Source organism: Amphiprion ocellaris, chromosome 8 (genome assembly GCF_022539595.1).
Source record: "Amphiprion ocellaris isolate individual 3 ecotype Okinawa chromosome 8, ASM2253959v1, whole genome shotgun sequence".
In the NCBI taxonomy this organism is placed as follows: domain Eukaryota; kingdom Metazoa; phylum Chordata; class Actinopteri; family Pomacentridae; genus Amphiprion; species Amphiprion ocellaris.
In genome coordinates, this window is record NC_072773.1 from 24,499,797 (window position 1) to 24,525,589 (window position 25,793).

General features: G+C 41.5%; 2 protein-coding genes across 5 annotated transcripts in view; both read right to left on the bottom strand.

The window, feature by feature from the left end:
* Positions 1 to 46: 46 nt before the first annotated feature.
* LOC111588734 (uncharacterized) lies at positions 47 to 5,359 on the bottom strand. Its single transcript, XM_023299269.3, has 5 exons — positions 4,820 to 5,359; positions 2,760 to 2,954; positions 1,750 to 1,897; positions 932 to 1,087; positions 47 to 840 (listed from the first exon to the last, which is right to left on the bottom strand). The coding sequence occupies exons 1-5, from the start codon at positions 4,896 to 4,898 to the stop codon at positions 498 to 500; spliced, it is 921 nt and encodes a 306-aa protein (XP_023155037.1). The 5' UTR covers positions 4,899 to 5,359; the 3' UTR covers positions 47 to 497.
* Positions 5,360 to 16,099: 10,740 nt separating this feature from the next.
* fgd (faciogenital dysplasia) overlaps positions 16,100 to 25,793 on the bottom strand; it is a 61,717-nt gene continuing 52,023 nt past the window's right edge. For 2 of the 4 annotated variants that reach the window (XM_035943400.2, XM_035943402.2), the window contains exons 9-20: positions 24,833 to 24,891; positions 24,189 to 24,335; positions 23,987 to 24,079; positions 23,812 to 23,891; positions 22,623 to 22,653; positions 21,837 to 21,941; positions 21,331 to 21,384; positions 21,217 to 21,249; positions 20,126 to 20,227; positions 19,850 to 19,978; positions 18,813 to 18,953; positions 16,100 to 17,709 (exon numbers count right to left, since the gene is read on the bottom strand). In XM_035943400.2, the coding sequence (XP_035799293.1) occupies positions 17,470 to 17,709; positions 18,813 to 18,953; positions 19,850 to 19,978; positions 20,126 to 20,227; positions 21,217 to 21,249; positions 21,331 to 21,384; positions 21,837 to 21,941; positions 22,623 to 22,653; positions 23,812 to 23,891; positions 23,987 to 24,079; positions 24,189 to 24,335; positions 24,833 to 24,891 (1,214 nt within the window). In that variant the 3' untranslated portion in view covers positions 16,100 to 17,469. The remainder of the gene's footprint in view (positions 17,710 to 18,812; positions 18,954 to 19,849; positions 19,979 to 20,125; positions 20,228 to 21,216; positions 21,250 to 21,330; positions 21,385 to 21,836; positions 21,942 to 22,622; positions 22,654 to 23,811; positions 23,892 to 23,986; positions 24,080 to 24,188; positions 24,336 to 24,832; positions 24,892 to 25,793) is intronic. The other 2 variants (XM_023299267.3, XM_023299266.3) reach the window with 2 other exon arrangements.

Below are 25,793 nucleotides of genomic sequence, written 5' to 3' on the forward strand. Positions count from 1 at the left end.
ACATGTACACTGTTGAACTGTCCCCACTTCAACACATCACTCATCATGCGTAGAAGTCTGTCCTTTATTTAGATTCCTTAAAGTTAATATTTACATGTTGGTCAATGTTTTCCAGCTGCTCTGCTTGTCAAGCAAAGGTAGAATATCAGACAACGTCCTCGCCTGTCCACAATGTATTGTAAACTATACAAGTGTAACAACCTCAACAGCACAACTCTCTTGACCGCTGACTTACGAGAGGTGGTCATCCACGTCAAGGCTGGCGTCCTGGAAGTGTAATGGCTCCCCTGTTCAGACAGAGGGCAGTGCAGCATCACAGTTTACAAAAGGCACATACAGTAAGTCTGTTGGATCAGTTTGTCTATCGAGCCTTTACACTGTGTAGCACTGCATCGTTTTAACAATGTAGATGGTCCAAATCAACAGAGTTAACAATGTTGTACAGATCTGTCCAGCAAACAGGGTCTTAACTGAAGCTATTCGCGTCCTGTCTGTCCTCACACTGATATAATCCTTATGGAAAACTCTTTGAGATTCACATTCCTGTTTGCGTTCATGTTCCTTATGCTGGACTCGCCAGTGGTAGATGGGTTCCCTCCTGATAAAGTGCTCTGATGTTCTCCACACTGCAACATCAAACCAGATCCCACAGCCGAGATCTGGACCAGGCCTGAGCTCGTGGTTTCACGGGGGGACCTTGGAGGTCGAGGGTACTGGGGAGGACCAGACTCTGTGTTTTGGGCTAAGAGAGGCTGGTCATAGTCGTGTCCAGGAAGAGGGGCGAGTGGAGGTGTGGAGCTGAAGGTGCAGGCAGGACCGTAGGCGTGCTGCTGCTGACATCTGTGGGGGGAAAAGACAGAGAGAGATGTGTTATTTTACAGGTTAGTTGGAATGTTTCATCCTTTTTTTGAGCATTCAGGTCACTTCTCACCTGTAGGGTCGCATGTTGTCACACAGGGCTGGGTTACCGCCGTCCCACAGAGAAAGCGGCTTCTCCTGGGCGTTGTTGTTGTTGTTGTTTCGACTGTAGCGAGACCTGCTCTCGTGATGCTGGGCCTGCTCCTCCCATTGCCAGTAATCTGACTCTCTGGCACAAAAATTAATTAAAATCTGCATGTTAGCATCCAAGTTTGAGAATGCATCAACAGAAACCAACTTATCTAACACTTCGTCTCAAGTGAAAGTAACTAAGTACATTTACTCACTTACAGTAGTTAAGTCCAGTTTTTAAATGGTTGTATTTTCCTTTGAGGCACTTTATACTTTTATTTCACTCAGCTGCAGTGAGAAATAAAAGTACATGATAGGCTCTTAAAATACGACACGTTTTTAAAGACTGAACTAGTTGCACCTTCTTGGCTTCTCATCCTTGACAAAAAACACTGCCTAGCTCTGGCCTCTTGTCATGTTGTTTAAGCAAAAAATTGAAGACATTGAAGTCATTTAAAAAAAAAACAAAACTGGAATTTATGAAACAGAACTATTAATCATCTCGTGGCCAATTGAATTTATGTTGCTCCCCTTTGGCCTAACACACAAATTTAAAACTAGCTCCATCTCAGCCTCAGCTTCTACTATGATGCATTCGTATAAACAATTCATTATTTTTTGTTCAGTGCAGTGAATATTTTTCCTTACATTTTGCCAATAATGCTTATGCACATTAACTTGCATAGAATTTTAACTGAAGGACTTTTACTTTGAGTACCTCTCCTTTCCACTAGTGGTGTTTTTTGTTCCACTACTCACCTCTCCTGCTTTTTCCTTTTGTCCTCTTTGATGCAGTCGAGCAAACAGCAGGTGATGAAGGCCACAGACATGAAAAAGATTATAGCTGAGCTCACGATGGATGCCAGGACAGCCACACGGAAACCATAGTCCTCATAGGGAGACATAGCTGGAGCGTGACCAAAGAAGAGAGCTTGAATTTATTTTCAGGTCATGCACTCAGCACATTAGACAACTTCTTTTATCTTGCAGCAAAATCTGTGTATAACCTTTTTCTAATCAGCCTTAAACACCACACCAAACCCTGCCGCCTCACTTCAGGTTTGCAGATAGGGTCGACCACAAAGACCGATCAAATGTATCACAGCTCCTTTGCTGTCGTTATCCAAAAGATATTGGCACAAATAAAAAAGCCATTTTGTAACAAAGTCATTATGGCAAGGACAATAAAATAAAAATTCAATTTTTAATTTCTTTCACTTTCACATCAGACAGCTTCTTCTCTCCCATGATGATTGATTCAGAAACTAAAATTCTGCCATCACTTTTCCCACTTATTGACCAAAAAAACTGACTGCCTGTGCACCTGCTTGAGATAATTCCTCTCCACATATATTAGCATTAATATTATCCTTTAATGAGCTTTAGCCACAAGCAGCAAATTATTTTCTCTCAAGTGTGTTCCCACACAATTTAAAGTAGTAATTATTGCAAGCCAAATACTACCTTAATTGTCTTCATGTAACTTTGCCCACAGCCACAATCCTGTTACATAATGTTCAATATATATTCCATCTTTTCAGAATAATGAGCTGACAGATGGTCCAGGGGAAAGTTTTGCAGCCGCTGCAATTCTCCTAGTAAAATAACCTGGAACTTTTAATCTGAACACACACGTTCTGTTGATAAAATGAATGAACAAATAGATTTAAGAGGTGGTTTGTGCTTAGATATAAGCAGGTGACAAATAAGCATTATTTTTTCTATATTAACTGTCATTTTTTGAGTTCCTGTTCTTCGTTTCTACTTACGTTTACAGTAGGTCTCCCCCACCCAGTGGGTGCTGTTGGTGTCCATGACGCATTTCACCTCACTGCCCACCAGTTTGTGTTTGGCTGGGCACTGTAGGGAAATCACTGTGCCCACATTAGTGCCATTGCCCTGGATGATCTTTTGGGTGCCCAGGGCTGGAAGGGGGATGGGTGTGCACTGAGTCAGAGGATGACCTGAAGCAGAGAGCTGGCGGTCACTTGATAATAATAATGAAACGGTGCACAACAAACAAAGTTGTTCTGACTCAATTATGTTGCAGATATTAAATATGCATTAATCACATAAAGTTCACTCAAAGTTTGGTTACATGTTTAATTCATGCATCTTCAAAAGAAAATTTGTATTCACAGAAATGATCCGACAACTCAGAATTCATAAGCTGCACAGCAACAGTTCAGGGTATGAGCAAAAAAACAAACACACAAAAATAGGGAGCACTGCAGATGAGATTCAGCGTGGAACGGGACAGTCACTGCACAGCTATCAGCACTGAACCTCTGTGACAAAACACAACACCCCTGTGACAGCCGGATGCTGAGCTGCATCAAATTCTTACGGTATCAAAGCAGGAAATGTGATAAATCATTAAACAAAAGGCTGTAGAGGTTGGTGGAAACACAGGAGCCTTCTGGAGCCATGCTAAACAACTAGTTATCATACATAGCAGCATGGCGCTCGGCATATTACAGGAAGGGAGGACTCTGACTGTGTCTGCTCAGTGCAGCAGCAGTCTGACATGATGAGCCTACAGCATAGAAATGTGACTTCATCATGAAACAAGCTGCTGGAAAGCAAATAAACACAATGACTTCAATTCGGTGATTTCCAGCAAAGCTGGGAAGGATATTGTGATCAGGGCCAGGAAAAGTGAAAACCAGCTTGTTTACTAAGAGAAACCTGCTTCTGTAATTTTCTTCTTAACTGAATGCAACAAACTTGCGACAGAGGAGGGATTTGGTAGTTTCCACTTTAGATTTATAAATGTAGGAAAATACAAAAGGATCTCATTGAGGGTGTGCACTTCTGGGAAAGACATGGTGCATTTTTATCTCCCCAAGGGGCATCAAACTATATCAAAAGTTCCGGGTTTCATTGACACACAGATTAACATTCAGAAAGGCACAAAAGATGACACTACATTGAGAACATGCACATTTCCCCTCCTCTGAACAGATTTTGCAGTGGCACTGGGCCAGACTCAACTGGGATAAATACTCCCATGAAGGCCATTAGCATTATCTCACCATATTCACGTTTATGTAACACAAGGACACACACGCACACACGCACAGTGCGAACAAGCAGAGAACATCACTTTTATATAACAGTGTGTTTGTGGTTGCGTGAGCGCGTGTTTGAGGTGTCCAGCTGTGCCTGGGGGCGAGTTTCTGACGTTAAACCTACATTTCACTTCCTTTTTCTCTTCTTCTCTTTTTCTTTCTTTCTTTCTTTCTTTCTTTCTTTCTTTCTTTCTTTCTTTCTCTTAGATCATAAGACCTATACGAACCAACTATCCACTAATCAGACATCAATCCAACATGTGCAAGTTTGCTTTAAAATCTATCTATCTATCTATCTATCTATCTATCTATCTATCTATCTATCTATCTATCTATCTATCTATCTATCTATCTATCTATCTATCTGAATATATAACGTGTTTGTTATTGCAATTAATATTTCACACACCTACAATAAAGACAATCTAACGATGCATCACAATTCGTATTATTAATCGTACAGTGCAGTTGAATGTCTACCATTACTCTCCTTCTCTCTCTCTCTCTCTGACACACACACACACACACACACACACACACACACACACACACACACACACACACACACACACACACACACACACACACACACACACACACACACACGCACAAACGTTAAATCTCCAGAAATGTTGCAGTGATATTTTAGGGGCCAAGATGCTCAACTTAAAGCACAAGATGCCCAAAATAACCCTCCTACGCATCCTTCACGTTGGCCTCTTATGAATTAGACACCATTTCTGTTCCATCGGTCTTACCCGAGTTTCTCCGGCTGTCATCTCTGTTTGTAAAATCAGTTTTGGACACATCTGCTATGGAAGCTGTTGCCGCGGACATGTTGGTGGCAGACGGACGCCTCCAGTAAGGACCACTTCGCTCTTTTTCACTTGTGCGTAAAAACTCAAAAACCGCAGCGGCGCTCCTCTGTGCTCCGGTTCGGGATAAACAAACCGGTACTTCGTCGCTTGAGCTTCTTCTCCGTGCGGGCTTTATCGCCTCTCTGCACCTCGCAGTGAGCAGCTTGTCATTCGCAGAGTCCTCCCACAGACGCCTTCTCGCCGCAACATGCACTTCTTCTGGGCGCGCTGTGGATGAGCGCTCCCAAGGACGCGGAGAGATGAAGTGATGAGTCGAGACCTCGTCGTCCGAAGCAAAAATGACTTTGAGGATTACATCAGGTCAAGTTGAGTGTCACAGTTGTGAGCAGGACAGTGATGAGTAGGTAACTACAGCAGCAATAAGCCGCTCTTAGTGGGCAGGATGTCGCGCCGCTGCTCTGGTGGAGCCTATCAGGATGTGACGGTTGAAACGGGGTTGAAATGTGCAAAACACAAACGCTGAGTGACGTGCAGTTGATTTGAATGAACTCTTAAGTCATTAAGAGGTCCAAGGCTCGGTTTACCACTGCACAGCTTCAGCTTCAACACCTACTCACACAAATCAGGTTTTGACGTGCATTAAAAGCGATTTCAGAGATTTCTAGTCAGAGAGAGACTTTAACCGGTCTTTTTGGGAGCCTCTTCAACATATAGTTGATTTGAACATTTTGGCCATCACTGTGGAGTTTGCACTAGATTATGTTTAGTAAACATGAGTATTTAAATGGTAGTGTCAAATGTGAGAGTGTGGAAAATGTGAAGAGTAACTGCATGACAAAGGTGTAAAATTAATAGATGTGATGTTGCAGCTGAGACAGTCACTGCTGGTTGTGCATCATAACACTTTTCATTGATACTGTCATGTCAAAACTCCAGTTTCTCCACAAATAACCACAATAACGTATTTTTAATGTCAGGATGCTTCAGACTGACTTCACAAGAGGCAAAATTCTTTCACTTCTCTTTCTGTTTCTGGCTGTATCTCACTTAGGTTTGTGGTCATCGTCCAGACTATTGTTCTGAAACAGTAGTTTGCACAAATAGTTTCCCTGCCAGCTTTCAGCCAGTCAACGTTAACATGTTTGCATGAGAAGGAACAAGCAACTCTTATGAGAGCTTCATTAAATATTAGTTGTCTAACAGAAATGTAATGCAATAATAAACAGATTTACATGAAACAAAGTGTGGAAAAATCTACCTATACACACATTACCCCCACACCCACTCATTATGTGCATATTCACATAACATCAAGCAACACAAACTCTACACAGCCAATTTGGAAGTTCCTGTTTTCAATTTGCATTTGCATTTGAAAGCAGAACTGTTCTCTTCTTCTAACTGCAAGTCGGCCTAACGTCATTGTGAATTCTGGGCATGCATGAGACTGTTTCTGCTGTGGGTGATAAGTGTCTCCACAGGCGCAGCCCTGTTCACCTGAGCAAACCCCCACACACCTCCTCAGACACTCTGGGAGTCTTTGTTCCGACAGCAGGTTGCCTCATCATTCACGAATACACTATCATAGCTAATGAAAGGTGTTATGAAGTGACACAGTTCTTTAGCAAACTCTCTGAAAACTCGATAGGTTATGGAGTCTAAGGTCCTGAACGAATGCTCATTATCTCCACTTAGCTCTCCGAATGGAGACAGAAACAAGTCTCCTAAAATTTCAGTGCAGCTCTGGAAGAGAGCCTGGAGATCAGCTTTCAATGTCACAGACAGTTATAGTGTTTGTCTCTATGAGTGATGTCTGGAATTTAAATAAAGATATGGCTGAAAGCAAACAAAATCCCTGCATGTGCCCCTGCCCCTTGAATAAACTTTTTATTAAATTCAATTGACTGCTGAGTGTCCGCAGCTGTAACATCTTCTTTTAGGAATTCAGAATTGAAGAATACTTTTTTTCAGAGGAGGGTGATGAGGAGGAAGAAGACAGAGACACAGTGGATGAGGACATTTTGAGAAATTAGTCTGCTTAAAGTGTTGGAATATTCTTCTGATTTGGAGACGGTTGCTACAGCAACAGTTAATGTGTTCTGGCACAGACTCAGTGGGTACAGTTTGGACTCTCAGTGCCTTTTACTTTATTCTCCACCCAGGCTTGTGTTCTCTGTACTCTGTGCAGTCCAATAAACAACCAGGAGCCTTGCTAATGAAGCTCGGGCCAGTCAATAATAGCTCTTTCCCTGTATTAAAAAGGAAGAAAGCTGAAACTGACTATTTTGCTTACCAAGCTTACCATCAGCACATGGTTAAGTGCCTTACATGAAAGCGGCTTTTGGAAAAAAAAACAGAGGCATAAAAGAGACCAACTAAAACAGACAAGGAAAGATTGACTTGACAGAAAAGGGAAAAAAAAGCATCTTGGGCTGTTGCTGTTTTATTATTAATCCGATATGACAAGGCAGACAGAGAAAGGTGAGGCAGGTGAGACTGGTCAGCTCAGCATGTCCGTCCTGCCCCCTGACACAGTGTGGCACAGCGGCCCTGCTGGGGGCAAACCACTCCATCACACAGGTAATTAAGTAGAACAGAGGGGGAACCATCTCACTCTGCCAGAAGCCCCATCAGCACTGCTGCTCAAACCAGGCCACATATGGCTGGAGGTCTGGGCAGAGGAGACTGAAGGTGCCCTCTCCAAGTGTCCTTCATTAGCTCCTAAAGTGATGAAACAAGTATCCAGTGAGCTGTTAGTGGTAACTGCTCGGCTAGTCAGCACCACCAAGATGCAATTAAGGCTTTTTCTACCTAGAAATGAGTGGCTTTGTTCAGAGGTTTCTGATATACAAATAAAGCCCTTAAAGGATTATTGTTACAAGTATGAGTCATCAGACAAACAAACAAGAAAAAAGGCTTAACAAGCTCTATTTTGAATAACTAAAACACAAACCTTTCTTAAGAAACCATTTATTGTTCACATCAGGGTCTCATTAAAGATGACCTGTGCCTCTGCACTGCTGAGAGATGGTCGGCTAAGTAGAGACCACATCTAAAAGGACGCCGACTTTTTCTCTCTCTCACATGGTGATGATCTGCCCATGGCATCATTAATGCTTCTCCTGCTGTCGTCTGTGTCTGTAACCTCTGAACAAATCACTTTTTTAGGATGGACTGTGGCCATCAGCGACTGGCTGCTCCATAAATCTGCACCTTCATACAGTCACCAAGAGAGAGAGAGAGAGAAATAGGAGGGAGAGGAGTTAGGAAGCGGGTGGCAGGTAAGAAGAATGAGACTTTGGGAGGAAATTGAATGTATCAGGCGTTTCTTTGCCGCAGAGCTACCTCAGACGTGTACAGCTTGTAAGGCATGGTATATACTCAGATGCATTGCATCTCACAGATACAGTGCTGCTGGGGCAGAGCCTGGAGTAGAAATTCAGTCAATCAGACATAAAAGCTATAACCTTATATAGTACACTGTTTTCTACCCAGCTGGGGACTAGTTTTGAGCTAATGCTTGAAGCGGTAAACATTACAGGGACTATTAAAACAGACTTTTGAGATTAAGCGAGCACTAATTGTGGAATGAAAACAGAAGGCTTATGCTGAATTGTGTTTGTGCTGCCAACACATAAAGGCAACGAGAGTGCACATGAGTTTATCCAGTCGTTCTAGTTCCGTCTGGATCAAAATGGTAGATGACAACATTTCAATCCTACGACTGGATAAAAATTTAAATATTGTAAATAATTAATACTTTCATTTAGCCTTCATATTGAGGTAGGAGTGACCTGATGGCTATTACACTACATTGCTGCAAAATGTTCATGCAAAACACATCCTTGCACAGCTCCCTAGTTCCCCTGAACCCTGAAATACAGATCTTTTCCTATGGAACTGCAAGAAACAGAAGAGACATACGCAGAGAGGGGGAAAGGGAAGGAAACCACAGAACATAGTAAGGGAATTACTGCACTTTTATTGTGTCAGCCACCCTGCAGGTTTTACAAGTGCTTGGACATCAATGTATGCCAAGCAGAGTCAATAGGACTGGTGCAGCCAGGGGACGATTCCCACTGAGGCATCGACGGAGACAGAACAGCAGGGGAGAACTACAGTGCTCAAGACAAAGAAGGAAAGATTAGAGAGTAGTGGATAAAGTGGCTTGGCCCAAACAGAGCATGAAAAATGTCGCAATATTGTTAAAATTAGAAACATCGCATCTCAGAGTGATGCTGGAAAGACTGCCCATGCATTTCTAACTTCTTATTTATGATGGTTCAAAAACTTTCTGAAAAACTTCCAGCAGGGTTCTGACAGAAACCAGCAGGAGACACATATTTCTCCAATGGTAGCTTCTTTTCGTTGGCACTCTGTAAAATCAGCAATAAAATTTAATATCCTTCTTTTCACAAAGAAAGTGCCATAATTTCTCAAAAATGTTATTGTACCATATTGTCCCAACAGAGCCCTTCGCTCTCAGGTTCCTTGTGTTTTCCAGAGTTTTCAGAAGCAGACTGGAAGGCAGAGCTTCAGTTATCAGGTACAGTTTTTTAAGGGGTTCACCTTGCCATGTGAGGTGACATATGTTGTGATTTGTCGCAATATACATAAAATGAAAAATTGTTACTGAAAAATGGATGTGTGTACGGTTAAGTGAGCCGTAAATTTCTGGGTCATACGGAAAAACTGTCGCTTTTTGTTAAGCGAAGGGGTGTCAGCTCAGGAAGAGAACAGACAAGCACTGGGTTTGATAACAGGAAAGCTTTTTATATCAGGGCTGCTATGGTCTGGTGGCTCCACTGTCAAGTTCATCCACTTCTTATCTCGACTCAGTTTCTGTCTACGTTCATCTTCCTCCATTCAAAGGGCAAAATATAAGCACTACGTGTTATAATTGAGGATACTGGAAGAACTTGGCCTCAGTAAACCTTTTATAATGGTACATAATGTCCACACAGACTTCTAAACTACGTACTGAACATTGTCTCAGGGTACGGTTTTTACTAAAACCTCTTCATTAGAATGTTCTTTCCAGGCTGGGTAATTGCTGAAGTAGTGCTTGTATGTACTTGCTCAACAGCATTTTCTGTTTATCTTAGATAAACACTTCATTTATGTTTCTGTGTGCACATTGTTACTTTGTGTTGCTGCATCTCACTTGACTTTTTATTTATATGCTACTGCCAAATGTCCCATTCAGAAATGATTGCTGTCATTCCAAATAGCTCATTGTTTCCTTCTATAAGCTTTCCATGCTGCTTAGTAGCTCCACATCATTTCACAATGTTCCAAACAAGGTTATGAGATGCTGGGTGTTCTGTATAATAACATATTCAGGTCGAGTGTTTAACAATATAATTTGTTCAGTGGTGCAGAATAGACAGTGTTCAGTTATGGATGGTGTTTACTTCTGCTCAGTGTGTGTGTGTGTGTGTGTGTGTGTGTGTGTGTGTGTGTGTGTGTGTGCGCGCGCTCATATTTGGTTTACTGATGAATGAATAGAGAAATAATGTATGAATCCATGAAAAAATACTGTTTTGTCTTGGAGAGTGTTACGAGAAAGATTTTAGGGAAAGTCATTGTGCTCTAGCTGGTGGAGCCATAGATAACACAGCCATTCTGAGGCCATTCTGGTCATTTACTTAAATAGAGCTCCAATCATCATCATCAAATGCAGCTTAACGATTTCTAATTAGAATATAATGGTAGGATGACCAACTCTCTCCACTGGCTGTGAATCTGAATGAGATTGTTTTTTCCCCAACTCCACTCAGGCTGTAAGATAAAGGAGGATGTTTTGTCTGATGATGAACTGTTACTATTACAGCAATTCATCATCATCTAGTAAATCTTTATCATGGACCTTCAGATGCTTTGATTAAAAGCAGGGCATTTCACTGGGGCATCTAAATTTTAGTTTCAGAGAGGAGGCTAGGGTGTAATTTGCTTAGATCTGAACAATGGTTGTGTGTGTAGATTCTCAGTCATCCAGGTCATGGTAATTCCACAAGCTTCAGTAGATGGAAACTGTACTTCTGCCTTTAGGTTCTTGAAGATGTTTCACTCCTCACCCAAGAGGCAGAGAACTGAAGAAGCTTTCTGGATGAGAGGTGAAACATCTTCAAGAAGGAAGAACAATGGTTAAGAAATTGTATCGTATCTAACATTCTCAAAATCATTTGTTTGGTTGGTTGTGAAAAAAAGTCCAACTTGCATCAACTGCACTTAATCTCGTTAAGTGTTAGGAGAAAATGTGTTCCTGTCTCATCGACTTTTAAAAACCAAAACTCAGATAAAGGCAGTGACACTCTATCTCATACAGTACAACACAAGTGTCAGGAAACTGTTACAGCCACTTCCTTTCCAAAAATGGAGAACTGTCTACTCGCTTCACCACAAATGCAGAGAAAAGGTTCCAGCATTTGCATTTGCGTGTGGGTGTTTCTGCAGATATGGTGGCTAAATGCAACACAATGCAACACAATGCAACACACTGACTATAGGGTGTGAAAGATCCTCAATTACCCAGCACATGGTGTTTTTAACCAAGGGTGAATGTTCTGTGTGGAAAACAGATATAAAGACTGGTTACTCCAAGCAGCACCAGCAGACCTGTCTGTCGATAAGTTGGATCAGAAAGGTTTCTCTGTTGTATAGTGGCTCATTTAAGATGTCACATCTCAGTCACAGCAAGATTTTCATCATCTTCCATGAGTCTAAGCTTTAAAATGGCTAAAATTTATATTTTTAAATCAACAATAAATCAAATGAGGACATGATATACGATGTGACAATGTGGAAGGGGTTTCTTGTAATGACGAACCTGCAGAAAAATAGCACCTGAATATGCTGCTCATTAGCTCATTATTTTGATGTCCGGCCTGCCACTACACTATTTTGTTTCACTCTCACTCCTCTCATAGAGTCATTTTTGGCTGCAGCAGGCAAAATGTTTCACCCAAAAAGTTCTAAAAAGACACTGTATCTTGTACCTGCTCAGCATCAGATGGACACAATTGGCAAGTAGTGGGTGAACATAATGGAGCATTTTGCAGCATTCAGATTTTTGCAGATTCAAATGAATAATAATGTTCCTCCATAATTTCTAAACGTGAAAACAAGCAACCATTCGCTAACAGATTAATCATATCATCTTTTAAGCCACTAAGGCCCCTGGTTCTAAAGTAAGTACAAGCCTTCTCTCCTCACAAGCTGCATATACAAACTGTTCTTGGAAGCCCGTTAGCTGAATCGTTTTAACGTAGTGACAACACAAACGTAATTAGAGAAAAGGGAGAAAATTAAGCATGATTTGCGTAGTTTCTGGATCAAAGTAAACCACAGTCATCTGAAGCTACTGCTGGTTTGGCTAAAAAGACAGCAAGGGAAAAGAGAAACTGAAGGTCCTGTCTGCGAAAGGCAGGTGGCCATTTGTTTTTCCCACTTTCCCCAAATAGTTAGGTCAGACAGGGTGTGTATTCAGAGGTTTGGGAATGCAAAATGCTAATGTCTCTGGGCCACACAGATGCCTACAAACACACACACATGCACATGCACACTCACACACAAACAGCTGGTAAGAGGCTTACGCTCCAATGGCATATAACAGCTTTCCCATTAAATCCATTCTCTTCAGCTGTTGTGGGAGAGGAACAAGCCTCTCAGAATTGTGGCCACAACCTGAAATCCTGAACAAATATCTTGATTTGAAATTTTCTGCTTTGCTTTGCTTTCACTTTGATGAGTTCCATTTTACACTTCTGGCAGCACCACTGGCTCAGATCATCCAATCTTGCCTTTTGTGGTCATTCAAAGAGGTCTGTGCCCTTGATGAATAGAGCCATTAAGAGAAGCCTTGGGGCCTCGGATGGAGGTCAGTCTGACGTGTTGCAGCTCCTCTGCAACCTTGGCAGAGTCAGCTGTTACTGGCAAACACACATAAAGGAGTGACAGCGAGAAAGCGAGGTGCATAAACCTCGACAGATGTACTGCGCACTGAGCAAACACCCTTCACACTTAGGAAGAGGCAAAACTGCCACAAACTCATGGTTGCTGTCAGCCATTAAAACTCCCAGTTCTACAGCTGTGAAAAAAGCTGCTCAGATATATTCACAAAGAAAAAAAAAAGTTAAAGATTAGTTGGAAAGAAAAACAACAACACGGAGACTTGAGTTTTCTGGGAGGACTCTGGAGAGATGATGAAAGCTTATCTCAGCATGGTCTCTGCCCTGCAGTAGACAGTACCCACCCTGCTCCGCTCTGTTCTGGATGTACACCATGTAAAACTATGACAGAAGGAGCCAGTCAGCAGTTTGTTCTCTATCTTTGCACCACAGCTCACAGCTCTACAGAGACGGCAGCTTTTCCAATTCATCATTTTGACACTCAGTGTTGACTTGCTAAATAAAAAAGTTATGGTTCATACCACCTATCAATAGCTGTCTTATCACCATTTTATTTTATTTATTAATTTTTTTTGCAAATGCGCATATATCAATAATTCTGTCCTAAAGAACTGCAAAAACAAATGGTGGCTGCAAAATGGAGACAAAACAGAGGGAGGTAGGTTGAAATTGAAATAAAACAAAATGTAGAAAAATGAACCTAAGGCAGCTGCAGCAGCTTTTCTCCACCCAGTCCACACCTTCTTTTATATACACATACATATCTGAGAGTTGAAATCAGACGGTGTCAAAACCCAGCTCTTTCAGTGAGTCAGATTTTACTTGATTCTGTATCTTTCCTTTCTTATCCTTTATTTTGTTTTGTCTTTTGGGGACTAAATAAATAAATAATGTATAACTTGTAAATGTAGAAGCGTTCAAGCACCTTCACTACTGCAACTCATTCATCATTCATAGCTGCTGTGTTGAGTTGATTTTTAGTTTCCACATTTCTTGCTACAAAACTCTCTATGACACATCCAAGCAGCTGAGGCTCTGTGGGATCAGTATCTTCTGACACCAGATTGAAAAAGCAGTAATGAGATGACCACAAAGTGCTCTGCCGGTATTGCTTTCCACACTGAGAAGATTGTCATAAGTCACCGCGCTACTGAGCGTTTCAGTGCTGTTATCATGGTGACAGCTGGCTATATTGCTGCACACAGCCGGCAATGTGTGTGTGTGTTTTTTTTTTTTTAAAAAGACACAGTCTACTTGACTTCATGTCGATAAAACACTTTTGTTCCAGCAGTCGCCAGAGATCTATCTTGTTCAACAGTTGGAGTCCAAATCAAAATACTCACAAAAACTCTCATGCCAACAAGAAAATGCACTGAGACAAATCAATAGAATCACAGCGGACAAGAATTAAGTATGAAAAAAGTGAACAAGGAGCTGGAAAAGCCTGGATTCTTAATTTAAAACATTATGTTTCATTAGCAAAGGAATTACCCTGGTTGGACTGCCAAGATTTTCAGTACAGAAATCCATGTTTCCCAGAAGACAAATCCTTTTCAGTTTGAGATTTTGAGTGAAATGTCTCAACAACTGTTGGATGGAGTGCCATAAAATTTGTCATTTCCCTTTTCTAATATGTTTAGCACTTGTTGTTGTGACCAAATACAAATACTTGAAAGTGGAAATTAGATGATTTTAGCCCGCCAACATGCTAAAGTATGCCATATAGTAAGAATAGTTGCGGAGAAAGCTTTATAGTAATATGTTTGATTCTTAAAAAAAACCCAAAAAGTGCACTGGCCAATTTGTACTGAAATAAAGCACAGTGCTATAATTTGTAACATCTTTGGTGTTAATTAGAAAATGTCAGTGTTCTAAAACCCAAACTAAACATGCATAATTCAGCATTCAGATGATAGCACATTTGCTATCTCAAACCAGCCCTGTGGCTAAGTGCATAAGTAGCCTTAAAAGCAGTGAATATGGCTGTAGGCCTATTTTTATATTGACTTTTTTTTTTTAAGCTTTACTCATTGCTATTACCGTGAAAAGTGTCCTGAATACCAAACTCACCCTAATATTATTACTATCAATACTGAAGTGAAAGCTGGTAGTGAAAATGAAATAAAAAGCAATGGAACTAAAACTACAACACAGTAACCCTGGACGACACATTCAGGAATATATATGCTGTTTGGTGTATGATATATAAAATCACTGGCTGGAGTGAATGAACATCAATCTGTAGTAATATTCACCCCCTTTGGAAGTTTTTTCCCTTTAATTGCTTTTGACATTGAATCCTAGTAAATGTAATCTGTATTTTTTACAAAAAAAAAATGGAAAAAAAGAGTCTTTCATGGCAAAATGAAAACCAATTTCTGCAAAATGTCAGTTAATTTAAAATACTGTAAAATAAGTGATTGCGTAAGTAGAGCCCCCTTTAAAGTGACTCAGAAGATGGATACAAGAAACTTTTCAAGTCACTGAAAATCCCCAGGAGTACAGTTAAACCCACCATTAGGAAATGGAGGGAATATGAGAAATTGCAAGTTTCAGTACCTAAAATAGGAGAGACTGTCCATACACCTGTTGTCCAGGGTTCTTCACCAGTAAAAGCTTGATGGAAGAGTGGCAAAGAGAAAACCGCTGTAGTGCCTAATAAATCTCAGCTAGAGTCCACAAGAAGGCATGTGGAGACTCTGAAAGTCAACTGGAAGAAGATTCTTTGGCCGGATGAGACAAAAACTGAGCTTTATGGCCATTTGACTAGATGCTATATCTGGCAGACACCAAACTTTACATATAATCACAAACACACCATCCCCACCCGAGGCATGGGGGTGGCAGCATCATGGTGTAGGGATGCTTGTATACAGCAGGCACTGGAAGGCTTGTAAAGGTAGAGGGTACAATGAATGCAGCAAATGATCCCCACGTAACCTGACAGTTTTGCAAGGAAGAATGGGGTTAAATTGCATCTTCCAGGTGTATAATGCTGATTGAGATCTATCCAAACAGGCTCAATGCTGCAATCGTGTCCAAAGACGCATCATCTAAATACTGAATTGAAGAGGGGAATACTTATGGATTAATTCATGTTTTTAATTGATATTACTCTGTGCAAATCTGGTTTCATTTTGACATGAAGTCTATTTTCAGTAAATTCTTGTCATAAAAGCCAAAAATAAATTGACCACGATTCTCTCTTGAAAAGCAATAAAAGGGGAAATCATCCAAGCGAGTTGAACACTTTTAATCTGCACTGTATGGCTCAAGTGGATTGATGTTAATAGGAAAAGACAGAGAAAGATTTATTTGATCTGATTCGAAGATCTTTATTGGACAGCGTGATACCGAATGAACCACGTCTGCTTATTGATGATATGCTTGACTGCTTTTCCACTGTGCACAATCCATGTTTAAAACACTCACTGTTGACTCTGCTCACTTACAGTACGACAAGAATGAATTCTGGAGCATAAAAAGAGGGACAAGGGCAAGATTTTCATAGCACGGTACATAAATATGACTGAGTTTACATGCACAAAGAGATCCAATGACAAGTTTTTTTTTTTGCTACTTTTGCTTAAAGGCTGGTGCTGATAGGAGCAGGGTATAGGGGGGAAGGCAGAATAAACAGTTTAACAGTACAGTACTTGGTTTCCATCACATCACCAAAGGGAGAGAAGCAGGCAAAATGGTTGCTATGCCGAGAGAGAGAGAGAACTACACAAAAAGGATTTATCATGTGTACAAGTGGAGAGATTGAGAGTCTGAACCTGTAGCACTGAGGCCATGTGATCCCATTCTGGCTGCGTTCTCTCATCTGGACGACTCACAATAATGAGAGAGTGGAAATGTGGTGGATCAGACTCAGATTAGAGGTCTTAGAATCCAAAGAAGACGATGGAGAGGGAATTATTACCAATGTACGAGAGAGTACGAGGACAGGGTCTGTAAGATGGGAGTTGACAGTGGGAGCATCAGGTGGCCAGCCACAAATGTACACATCTCTGTGTCTCTTTAAGTTAAATGTCTTTTTTTCTTTGTTTCCTTACATCGCAACTATAGTATACATACTGTACAAGACCCACTGAACCACCACTGTGTCCCCAGCAGGGGTGAAGAGAACAGAGAAGTGGCATGGGCTTCTTACACTAACATTCAATACTTAATAAACACAGGAGGGGACTCACACTCAAACACACACACATACATACACACACTTCCGCACAAATGGAGAGACAGACACATAAGAGTTAATGCTTCACAACACCGTTGAATAATGTACAAGGAACTTCATCTTTTTAAAAAAAAAAAAAATCATACAGGAACTTTCTTCAGCTATATTACAAATAGAGGTTCTTCAAAATCTCCGCTGCTCCAGCTGTTGAAAACACTGAGAAATAAAATATCCTAACCAGTGGCATTGGTAGCATAGTCCTTGTTTGCGTATGTGCTCGAAAGAGACAGAAAGATGGAGAGAAGAAGAACAATTAGCCGTGTGGTCATGAGGACAGGATTGAAGTGGCATAGGAAGGATGGAGTGGTTCTTTCAAAAGGGGGAAAAAAAACAAAAAGTGCCAAGGTAAAGTGAATTCAAGTAATGTGTGCTCTGTACACAGGAGAGGGAGGGAGGAGGGAGAGGGGGGAGTAAGTCCTGTGCCTCCAACGTGGCCACTACTGGCTCCTCCTGTGTTCAGTCAGGCTCGTCGGTGGCTCTGTGGGTGTTTCTCCGCGGGCAGCTTTGGACAGGATGTCCACCCACTTGGCCTGAAGTTCTGCATCTTGGGCACTTAAGAGCAAAGTTTGCTGGGTGTGACTGAGCCGGAGCACGTGTTTGACCTCCGCCTTCTCAGCTGATGGCACCGTGCTCACCTCGAAGCCGGGGAGAGGTACCGCCCGCGATCCCTTGGAGTCCTACAGAAATTAAAAATATAATGAGTCAATCAGAAGGAATCTGGTAGCGTTTATAACTGGGCTTTTCTGAAGAAAGAGGGAACGTACTACTATCAGTGCCTTTGACAGCTTGTCTCTTCAGTTGCAGGGGAAAATATTCCACTATGCATGCACAATAAACCCTCCTCTCTCCCATCCCCCTCTTTCTTTCTGTATAATCAGGAAATGCTCGCCCAACTCCCATTAATACTAATCTTTGGAATGGCAGCTTTCTGCACTGGGATTGGGATATTAGTCTTGGAAATGAAACCCGCGGAGGCTTTAACAGGCTGACTTCACTTCTGTGCCATCCACTATGAATGACAGAATCTCCAGCACACCATTTAACTTAAAAAATATGCAAAACATTTTCTTCTGAACTCGAATCATTTACGCATTGATTCCGTTCAGTTCATTATTTTAATCACCATATACTTATATATATATATATATATATATATATATATGTGTGTGTGTGTGTGTGTGTATATGTGGAGATAAATTGCTTCTGTAATCTCTTTTAAGCACCATGTAAAGCTCTTGTTTTATACGTCTCCTCAGGATGTTGCTTGCAGACATACTGCTATATTCAGAGCCAGGATTTCAAGGAACTACAGTAAATCCAGTGAGTTACATCATCTGCTCAGTGCAAACTGAAACCCAGTCACACAGTGGAGCAGCATCACTGACAGCATCTATACCTGAAGTGAGATTCAGCACAACCAAATCCTCCTGGCCCAAATCTACAGAGCACCGTCACCCTGGCACAGGCAGGATTGGATAGACGGGACTTACACACAGTAAGTCATGTGGCCAGAAGCTACACTGTACAGATATCCTGCTTCAAAATGGGGAAGCAGACAGAATGTATGGGAAGTCCAGACATATAGCAGCTGACTGAAAAACACTGGTCATGTAGAAACATCTGTAGTTTTGCAGTGGGAATTACATGTAAGCTATTCTGTGTATTGTAAATGATTTTCTGTGGATGTAAGTACTTCAAATATATACAAAGCAGATGTATTGTGTAATTAACAGCAGGAGCATGTCAGTGTAAAGAGTGTATCTGTGTGTTTAGCTCTTACCTGTCCACTGCTTTGCAAATACAGCACCAGTGGCTCAGCCTTGGTGATCGCCACCCACACCTTGGACCAGCTCTTCCCTTTCTCCTGCACTTGAAGGTGGCCACACAGCAGGCAGTTCTCTGCTGTTAGAGATGTCTGTCTCTGCAGAGACACAATAAGATCAATGGTTAAGGATTTCCTCAGTCTATAGCTGATTTAGAGCTAGCTGAATATTTAACTCTATATGCACAATTCATTTGAGCACGTTTGAAACTGAAATCTACGTGTATAATATTTTGGAGATTTAAATTTCATAATTTCAAATGACAACGCAGATCTTCCGCAGTCCCCCCTTATGTAACAACAATGTAGGACACGGTGAGATTTGTACATGGACAGGTGTTTAAGCTCCTGATGGCTCTTGTCTAAGTCTTGTGTGGCCTATAGCTCCCTCATGTGGTGACTAATCTCACTGGATATTAGTGGGTTTCCAGCTGGGATTCTGTCATAGAGACAGACGGAATTAACTCGAATCACAATCGTGTCACAGCTTCAGCGCTACAAATACAGCTGATATCCTCCTGTCATCTTTACAGCGTAACCACAGTAGACTGTACATCCATCTGCAGTATCCCAGACAGACAGACAGACAGACAGACAGACAGACAGAGGTACAGACACCTGAAGCCGCCAGACTGCAGAGTCAGCAGAGACGACTGCTTCTCCTGCAGCTGAGACCTCATTACGATATTAGTCATCAAAGCGGGATTAGCTGATCTTCCAATACAAATGTGATCATTAGCGCACGTGTACTGCATGAGCTCAATGTGTGTTTTGGAGTGTGCAATGATTGGAGACAACAAAGTGGCTTCAAAAAAAGACAGCACTGGATTTAAGAGGAAGTGTTGTGCATCTCTATTTCTTTTTGTAGCCATCAGAGCAGTGTGGTGTGTTGAACTGGGTGCCATCAATGTCATTGGACTGGCATGATTCAAGGCAGAAAAATAAACCATTATGCACACGCTGTACAGCCTTGTGTGTATATGTGTGTGTCTCACCTCAGGCACAGCTTTTCTTCTCTGTTCACTAACCCCGAGATTCTCCAGGCTGAGGCTGGCTTCAAAACATTCGGGGCACACTCGGCTTGTTTTGTTGTCCAAGGTCTTTGAACACTTTGCACAGATGGCCTGCAGAAGGACACAGGGAGAGAGAAGCACAGACAGTTAATTGTCTGAAATAAATTTTCCACTTGTTCCCCGAGTTTCCTCTCTTTCCCTTCGTTTCTACATCCCACCGCACGGTGCCCAAATTTCTCTCGTTCCATCTGTGCTCACCGCTCCACAGGACTTGCAGTGATGTTTGCGCTTGGTGAAATTGAAGCTCTCATTGCAGCCTTTACACATCTGTTTCTCTTTCTCCTTTTTTTTGGAACTCTTCTGGAAAAAAAAAAACAGAAAAAAAACAAGAGTCATGTGTCAAGGTCTTCAATTTCACTACAAGTGAAGCAAAAGGAATGTCTGACAGCTTGTCTTGCTTCATCCTTTGTTTGTCTGGTTGTCTGTGTTCCATTTCTCCTTTTTATTAACAAAGACAAAAACAGACGCCCACACAGACACATTGCCCACACAAATTTCTATTCAGTGTTCTGTCAGATTGTTCTAAGAGATGGGGAGTGAAATTAATCTCCTTTTTGTACAGATAACACGAGAGCTCCCTGTTCGTTTACAGCAGGCTGGTCAACAAGACAAAACTGTTTTTCCTTTTTCAGAAACAGATGGATCCATTGTCAAACCAGTCTTATTATTATCACAATCATCCAGTTAGACATCGCTGTACCTTTTCAGGAAAACCACAACAACATCTGTCACAGCAAGCGCAAGAAACACATTAATAACTAATTCTAAGAGCTTCAGCAAAAAAAGACTTCTTTTTTAGTTCCACCTCTCATTCAAGAGGCTTCCTCAGTTCTGAAGAAGAGATAAAAACATGGTCAAGAACCTAAAGCAGAAGTTAGTTGTTTTTTACCAAAGCTTCTAGTATGACCATGACTTGAATGACTGAGAATTAACACAGACATAATTTTTTACTGTCCATAACAGGATGACATATTTTTTCTAAAAGGATAAAAAAAAAATGCTTTAAGGCCAATTATCAGCTAAACTACTCAGTTTTATTAAATTTTCTCCAGCAAAGACAAGATGCATTGCTGTTTCCAGCTTTAGTTTTACTTTAAAACCTGAACACAGCACTGGTTCACCCACACACAATTAGTCTGATTAATTCTCTTCTCATGATGCAGTCAGACCAAAGTCGATCTGTCTTGCCGTCCTTGTACAGACAAGAAGCATGCTTGCTTGTGTTATTTCACTGTGCAGGTATAAATGAATGAGAGCACTCAGAAAGTCTCCTTAATGAGGAGTCAAACCTGTTTCTTTTCTCTGGCTGGACATGGGAGAACCTTGAGAATTTGCACACCAAAATTAAATCAGTGAAGAAAAGGAGGTGGATCAAGGGTTTAGTGTATTTCTGTGTAACTCACCCTTTCATGTAATCTTTCACCATCTGAGTCGATGGACGTGTTGGACCAGGGACCCTGATGAGAAGAACAAACACAGTGAGAAGAAGCAGCTTCTTTCTGCAGTCGGACATCTCCACCACTAGGTGTCAGTCTGGACCTTCTGAATCTGGTCCTCCTGTCTAGTTAGGCTTGGCAGCCGTCCAGCTCCAGCCAGCCCAAAGTGGGTCAAAGCAGATCCATAATAGTTTTGTATACACTTTGACTTGGGCTTTCCCTATTAGGTCATGAGAGAGCTCTGGGAGAAGAGACTCGCAGACGCTACATGTGGAAATAAAGAGCCTCTTCATGTGTGTGTTTTGTCTGTATGATACTACCACATCCTTAGATGGAGAGCTGCTCAGGCAGACAAAGACCAGACTTTGACAGGCGTGTTTGGTGTACTACTAGTCTCCCATGATTCATTGCACCAGATGACCTGCCAACCGACTGATCAATGAAGCGACTGACTGAGGGAGAGTGAGACTGACCGGTGACTCAGGCACATGGTCATCTTCCCGGGAGAAGGAGCTGTTGAAAGCTTTATTGAACGTCTCGCTGTTTTGTTTGTGTCGCTCTATAGTGGCCTGGATCACCTGGGAGTGAGAAGAGGTTGAAGAGAGATGGAGAGGACACAGAGACAAGACAGTATAAAGCTGATCAGAAAATGTGCTAAATTGCAGAGCTGCAGCATAATGTAACTGTCTCAGTTTATGTTATAATTCCTCAACAAAAATCTTGCCTGAGTAGGAAACAAAGAGAACATCTGTGGCGTGCTGACGGCCCTGAGCGCGCTCCAAACGAATGACAACAGCAATGACATCACTGCTCCAAAAGCATCATGGTCCTGCTGCTGAAGCCTCAAGGCCTCTTGTCACAGTCCTGAGGCCTGCTTGGCTAGTAGTGCACATAAATCTTTTCTTCTCTTTCCTTTCCACTGTCCATCAAGTTTTGGAATGCTACCTCTACTCACTTCAGCCCTCATGCTCACATACTGACTGAAAACTCACAGAAAAACCCCCGTCTATGACATGACCACCCCCTTATTCCAGCCTGCAAAATGTTTTAATCAGCTTTACTCTGCTGTAATGGGCTAAACGAGCAATAATGAGCAGCTTTATTAGAGAATATAATTCCCAAACAGTGAATGAGTGTGTGGAGGAAATGGTAGCTAATTCCATTCTCTAATAAAGCGGAGCGACAAAATGCTGCATGTGCCTGAGAGACACAGGCTGTGTTCATGCGTGGGTGTGCGGCTGCATGTGTGTGGTCCTTGCCTGGATCCAGTCTTCCTTCTCCTCTGCTGTCCTATAATGCAGAAAAAAAAATAAAATCATGAGATCATTTTAATAAAGAAAACAACAAAAAATACACATCTCAGTAAAATGGCTTTAAACATTCACCTAAGATTAGACAATAAATAAACCCACACTAGATATGAAATGAATGCAATAAACATAAGTATTAATAATTAAATAGGTCATTATGAAAAAATCATAACCTAAGCGTACTAAGCTTGTTTAGTTCACTGGCTTGGTACATGTGCAGCATTGTAAAGCTAAACAGAAAAATATGTCACGAGTGCAGCTTGCTCTACATGTTATCAACCAGCCAGCTAACTAGGTATGCTGGTTTTTGAGTTACTACTCAGTTTAACAGCAGCTTTTATTGGCATATGGCTGAAAGGTGAGGGTTTGATGACGGGTTACAACTCCAGGCATTTTATAGAAGAAAATCTAAGATGAAAATAAAAAGATTCCTTAAAGTATTTCATAACTCGCCCACACGGGGCGACAAATTAAAGGAAAAACCTGCACCCTTGACCTCTACATTTAAAGAATCCAGTGGCTCTGTTCTGCTAAGGGGAGCATTTTGGCCACATGGTTGGGCTTCACTTGTGCCCTTTGAGGAAAAGAGTCACTGCAAATCAAGTTGGTCTGAGTGATCGCATTTATCTTCTGATGAAACATGACAGTGGCCTCTTCCAGGATGACAATGCCTCCATCCATAGATTACGATGGACACTGAGAAGTTTGATTACAATGAAAATCATCTAACTTGTATGCTATAGCTTTAACAGTCACCAGATCGCAACATAATTGAACACCTATGGGACATTTTAGACAACGCTTACCACTATCATTATTAAATACCAAATGATGGCAATAGCTTTGGGAAAAATGGTGTTCATCCCTTCTGTAGAGTTCCAGCGATTCAGAGAATCGATGACAAGGTGCTTTAAAGCGTTCTGGCAGCACTAAGACACTTCACCTGGTCTTCCTTTCATTAAGCCACCCAACTCTATACAGAGCACTTTATCTACTCATATGACTACAACATTCTGTCTTGTTCCTTTGCTTAATATTAAACAATGCCATGGAAGATTAACTGCATTTTATATGGCAACAGAACATTTTAAAATTCCAGTTTGGCATTTCCCTCTGCAGCTGATTTAAATGTCTTCACCTGGCTTGCAGCTCCAGCGAACGTTGTTTACCGATGATGGCAAACGTGTGAGGAAGGTTCTGCTTCACGTTCTCCTGCACCTGAGGTCAAGAAGCAGAGGAAACGCGATTTGCATTTAGTCGAATACCTAAAAGGCTAGAGAAGAAAGCAAAAAAGCAGAGAAGCAGAACTCTACCTCCATTCCAGCAATGTCAATCCTCTCTCTGACACTGAATTTCTGCCCCATCAGTCTGAGTTTAGGCACACAGTATAGCACCATGTTGTTGAACTAGATCACAGACAGAAATGATGCAGATGATGAACTGCACAGAAACACACACACAAAAAAAACATTCTTCTGCCTGTTTGACATTTGCCTGATAGAACATTCCTCTCACCAAGTAGAGGTATCGGTCTTGTGCTGTTCCGTTTTTGGCTGACATCTTCTTGATATGTCCTTCTTTAATGAGCTCATTAGCAGGGTTAACTATGTCCTCTTCTCCTCCAAGCCTCTCATAAACCTCCAACAGCTTGTGCATCTTCTCCTGAAAACACATGAAGCACCAGGAGGATGAGGAAAGCGAGAAGATAGATGGAGCTCTAAGCCAAACTCCACCAGTGGGGGGTTATTTTGTTATCAGCTCTGATTCATTCATGGATTTTCCAGCGCGTCAGAAAGCAGGTATTATATTTCTTTATTGATTCATAGACACATTTGTCCGCTTGAGTAGTTGAAAGGATGTGAGAGATACGGTATCATGGCCAGACAGAGGAAAGAGATGAGGAGGATGAGTGTTAAAGACTCAGTCAGACTTCCGTGAACTCTAAAACTCGAGGCAGGAAACAGCAGCTTCCTGTCTGTACTAATGCAATGTTGCTGACTGACGGCACAACATCAGCAAGTCTTTAGGTAACAACAGTAGTTGGTTTTTGTAAGGCTCAGTCAGACAGGAGTGTTGCAAATGGTTTTACGTGCAAAAGACACGAAAAAAGAAAAACAGAAAAACCAAGCAGTGAGGTCAAGTGTTGAGCAAAGTCTTACCATTTTCCTGATTGCTGCGTTGGAGTGGTTTGCCGCAGTAGAGATGAGCTCCAGTGCCTCTGTAATACACAAATGGAAGGAGGTGAGCCAAAAAGCGGGAAATAACAAAAACACAATATTGCTAATTATCAGAAACTCCAACAGGAGACCCACATAAAACAATCCCTCAAATAAACCACACAACAAATAATAATTGTAATGTGTGTTCCAGTAATTACGCTGCACATGTTGAAAAGGATTAACTCTGAACACGTTCTTAACATTAACCGCACTGTCTGCTTTCGGCTGGCTTCTGGCCAGCAGAGAGTCTAGCACTAATGCCTGCGAGCACCTGACTCAGCCATCTTAATCATAACCTACATAAACAGAAGAGACACACAGGCAGGGAAATGGGGCCAAAACAACTGGGATAAATTGCTTTTCAGCTGGAGTGGACTCCAAGCAGCACAGAGTGGTGATGTAAAGGCTAAATGGACACGCTGATGTGGGAGGACATCAGATCATGTAAAATGTGTAATCCGTCTCTAGCTGGCTATATGTGAAACTGTACAAAAGGTGCTGTTTGAGGTATGTGGGTGAAGTTGAGGCGTAATATTAACAAATGTGTAACAAGCAGAGATGGAGCTGCTGAATGTCCTGCTATTATCTTCACAATCAGTTATTCCATTGAGGGAGTTGCTGAGGCTACATGTGTCTACAGAATATAACAACTGTTTATCTTAAAGAGAAACTCCTGATTTTAGCCTTTTCACTTCTATGCTGTACACACATTTACATAGATTCCTGCTGTAGACGATTTTTAAACTTTACACAAACTGTGAGCAAAAACCCCTTCAGCTAGCTTGTGTCTAAAGGTTAGTTAAGATGTTATTGATGTATCACCCAGCATTGTCTACAATGCTTAAACTGGGAGAAGAATGAATCCTTTGAAGGACTAAGAAATTATAGCACATTTAAAAAG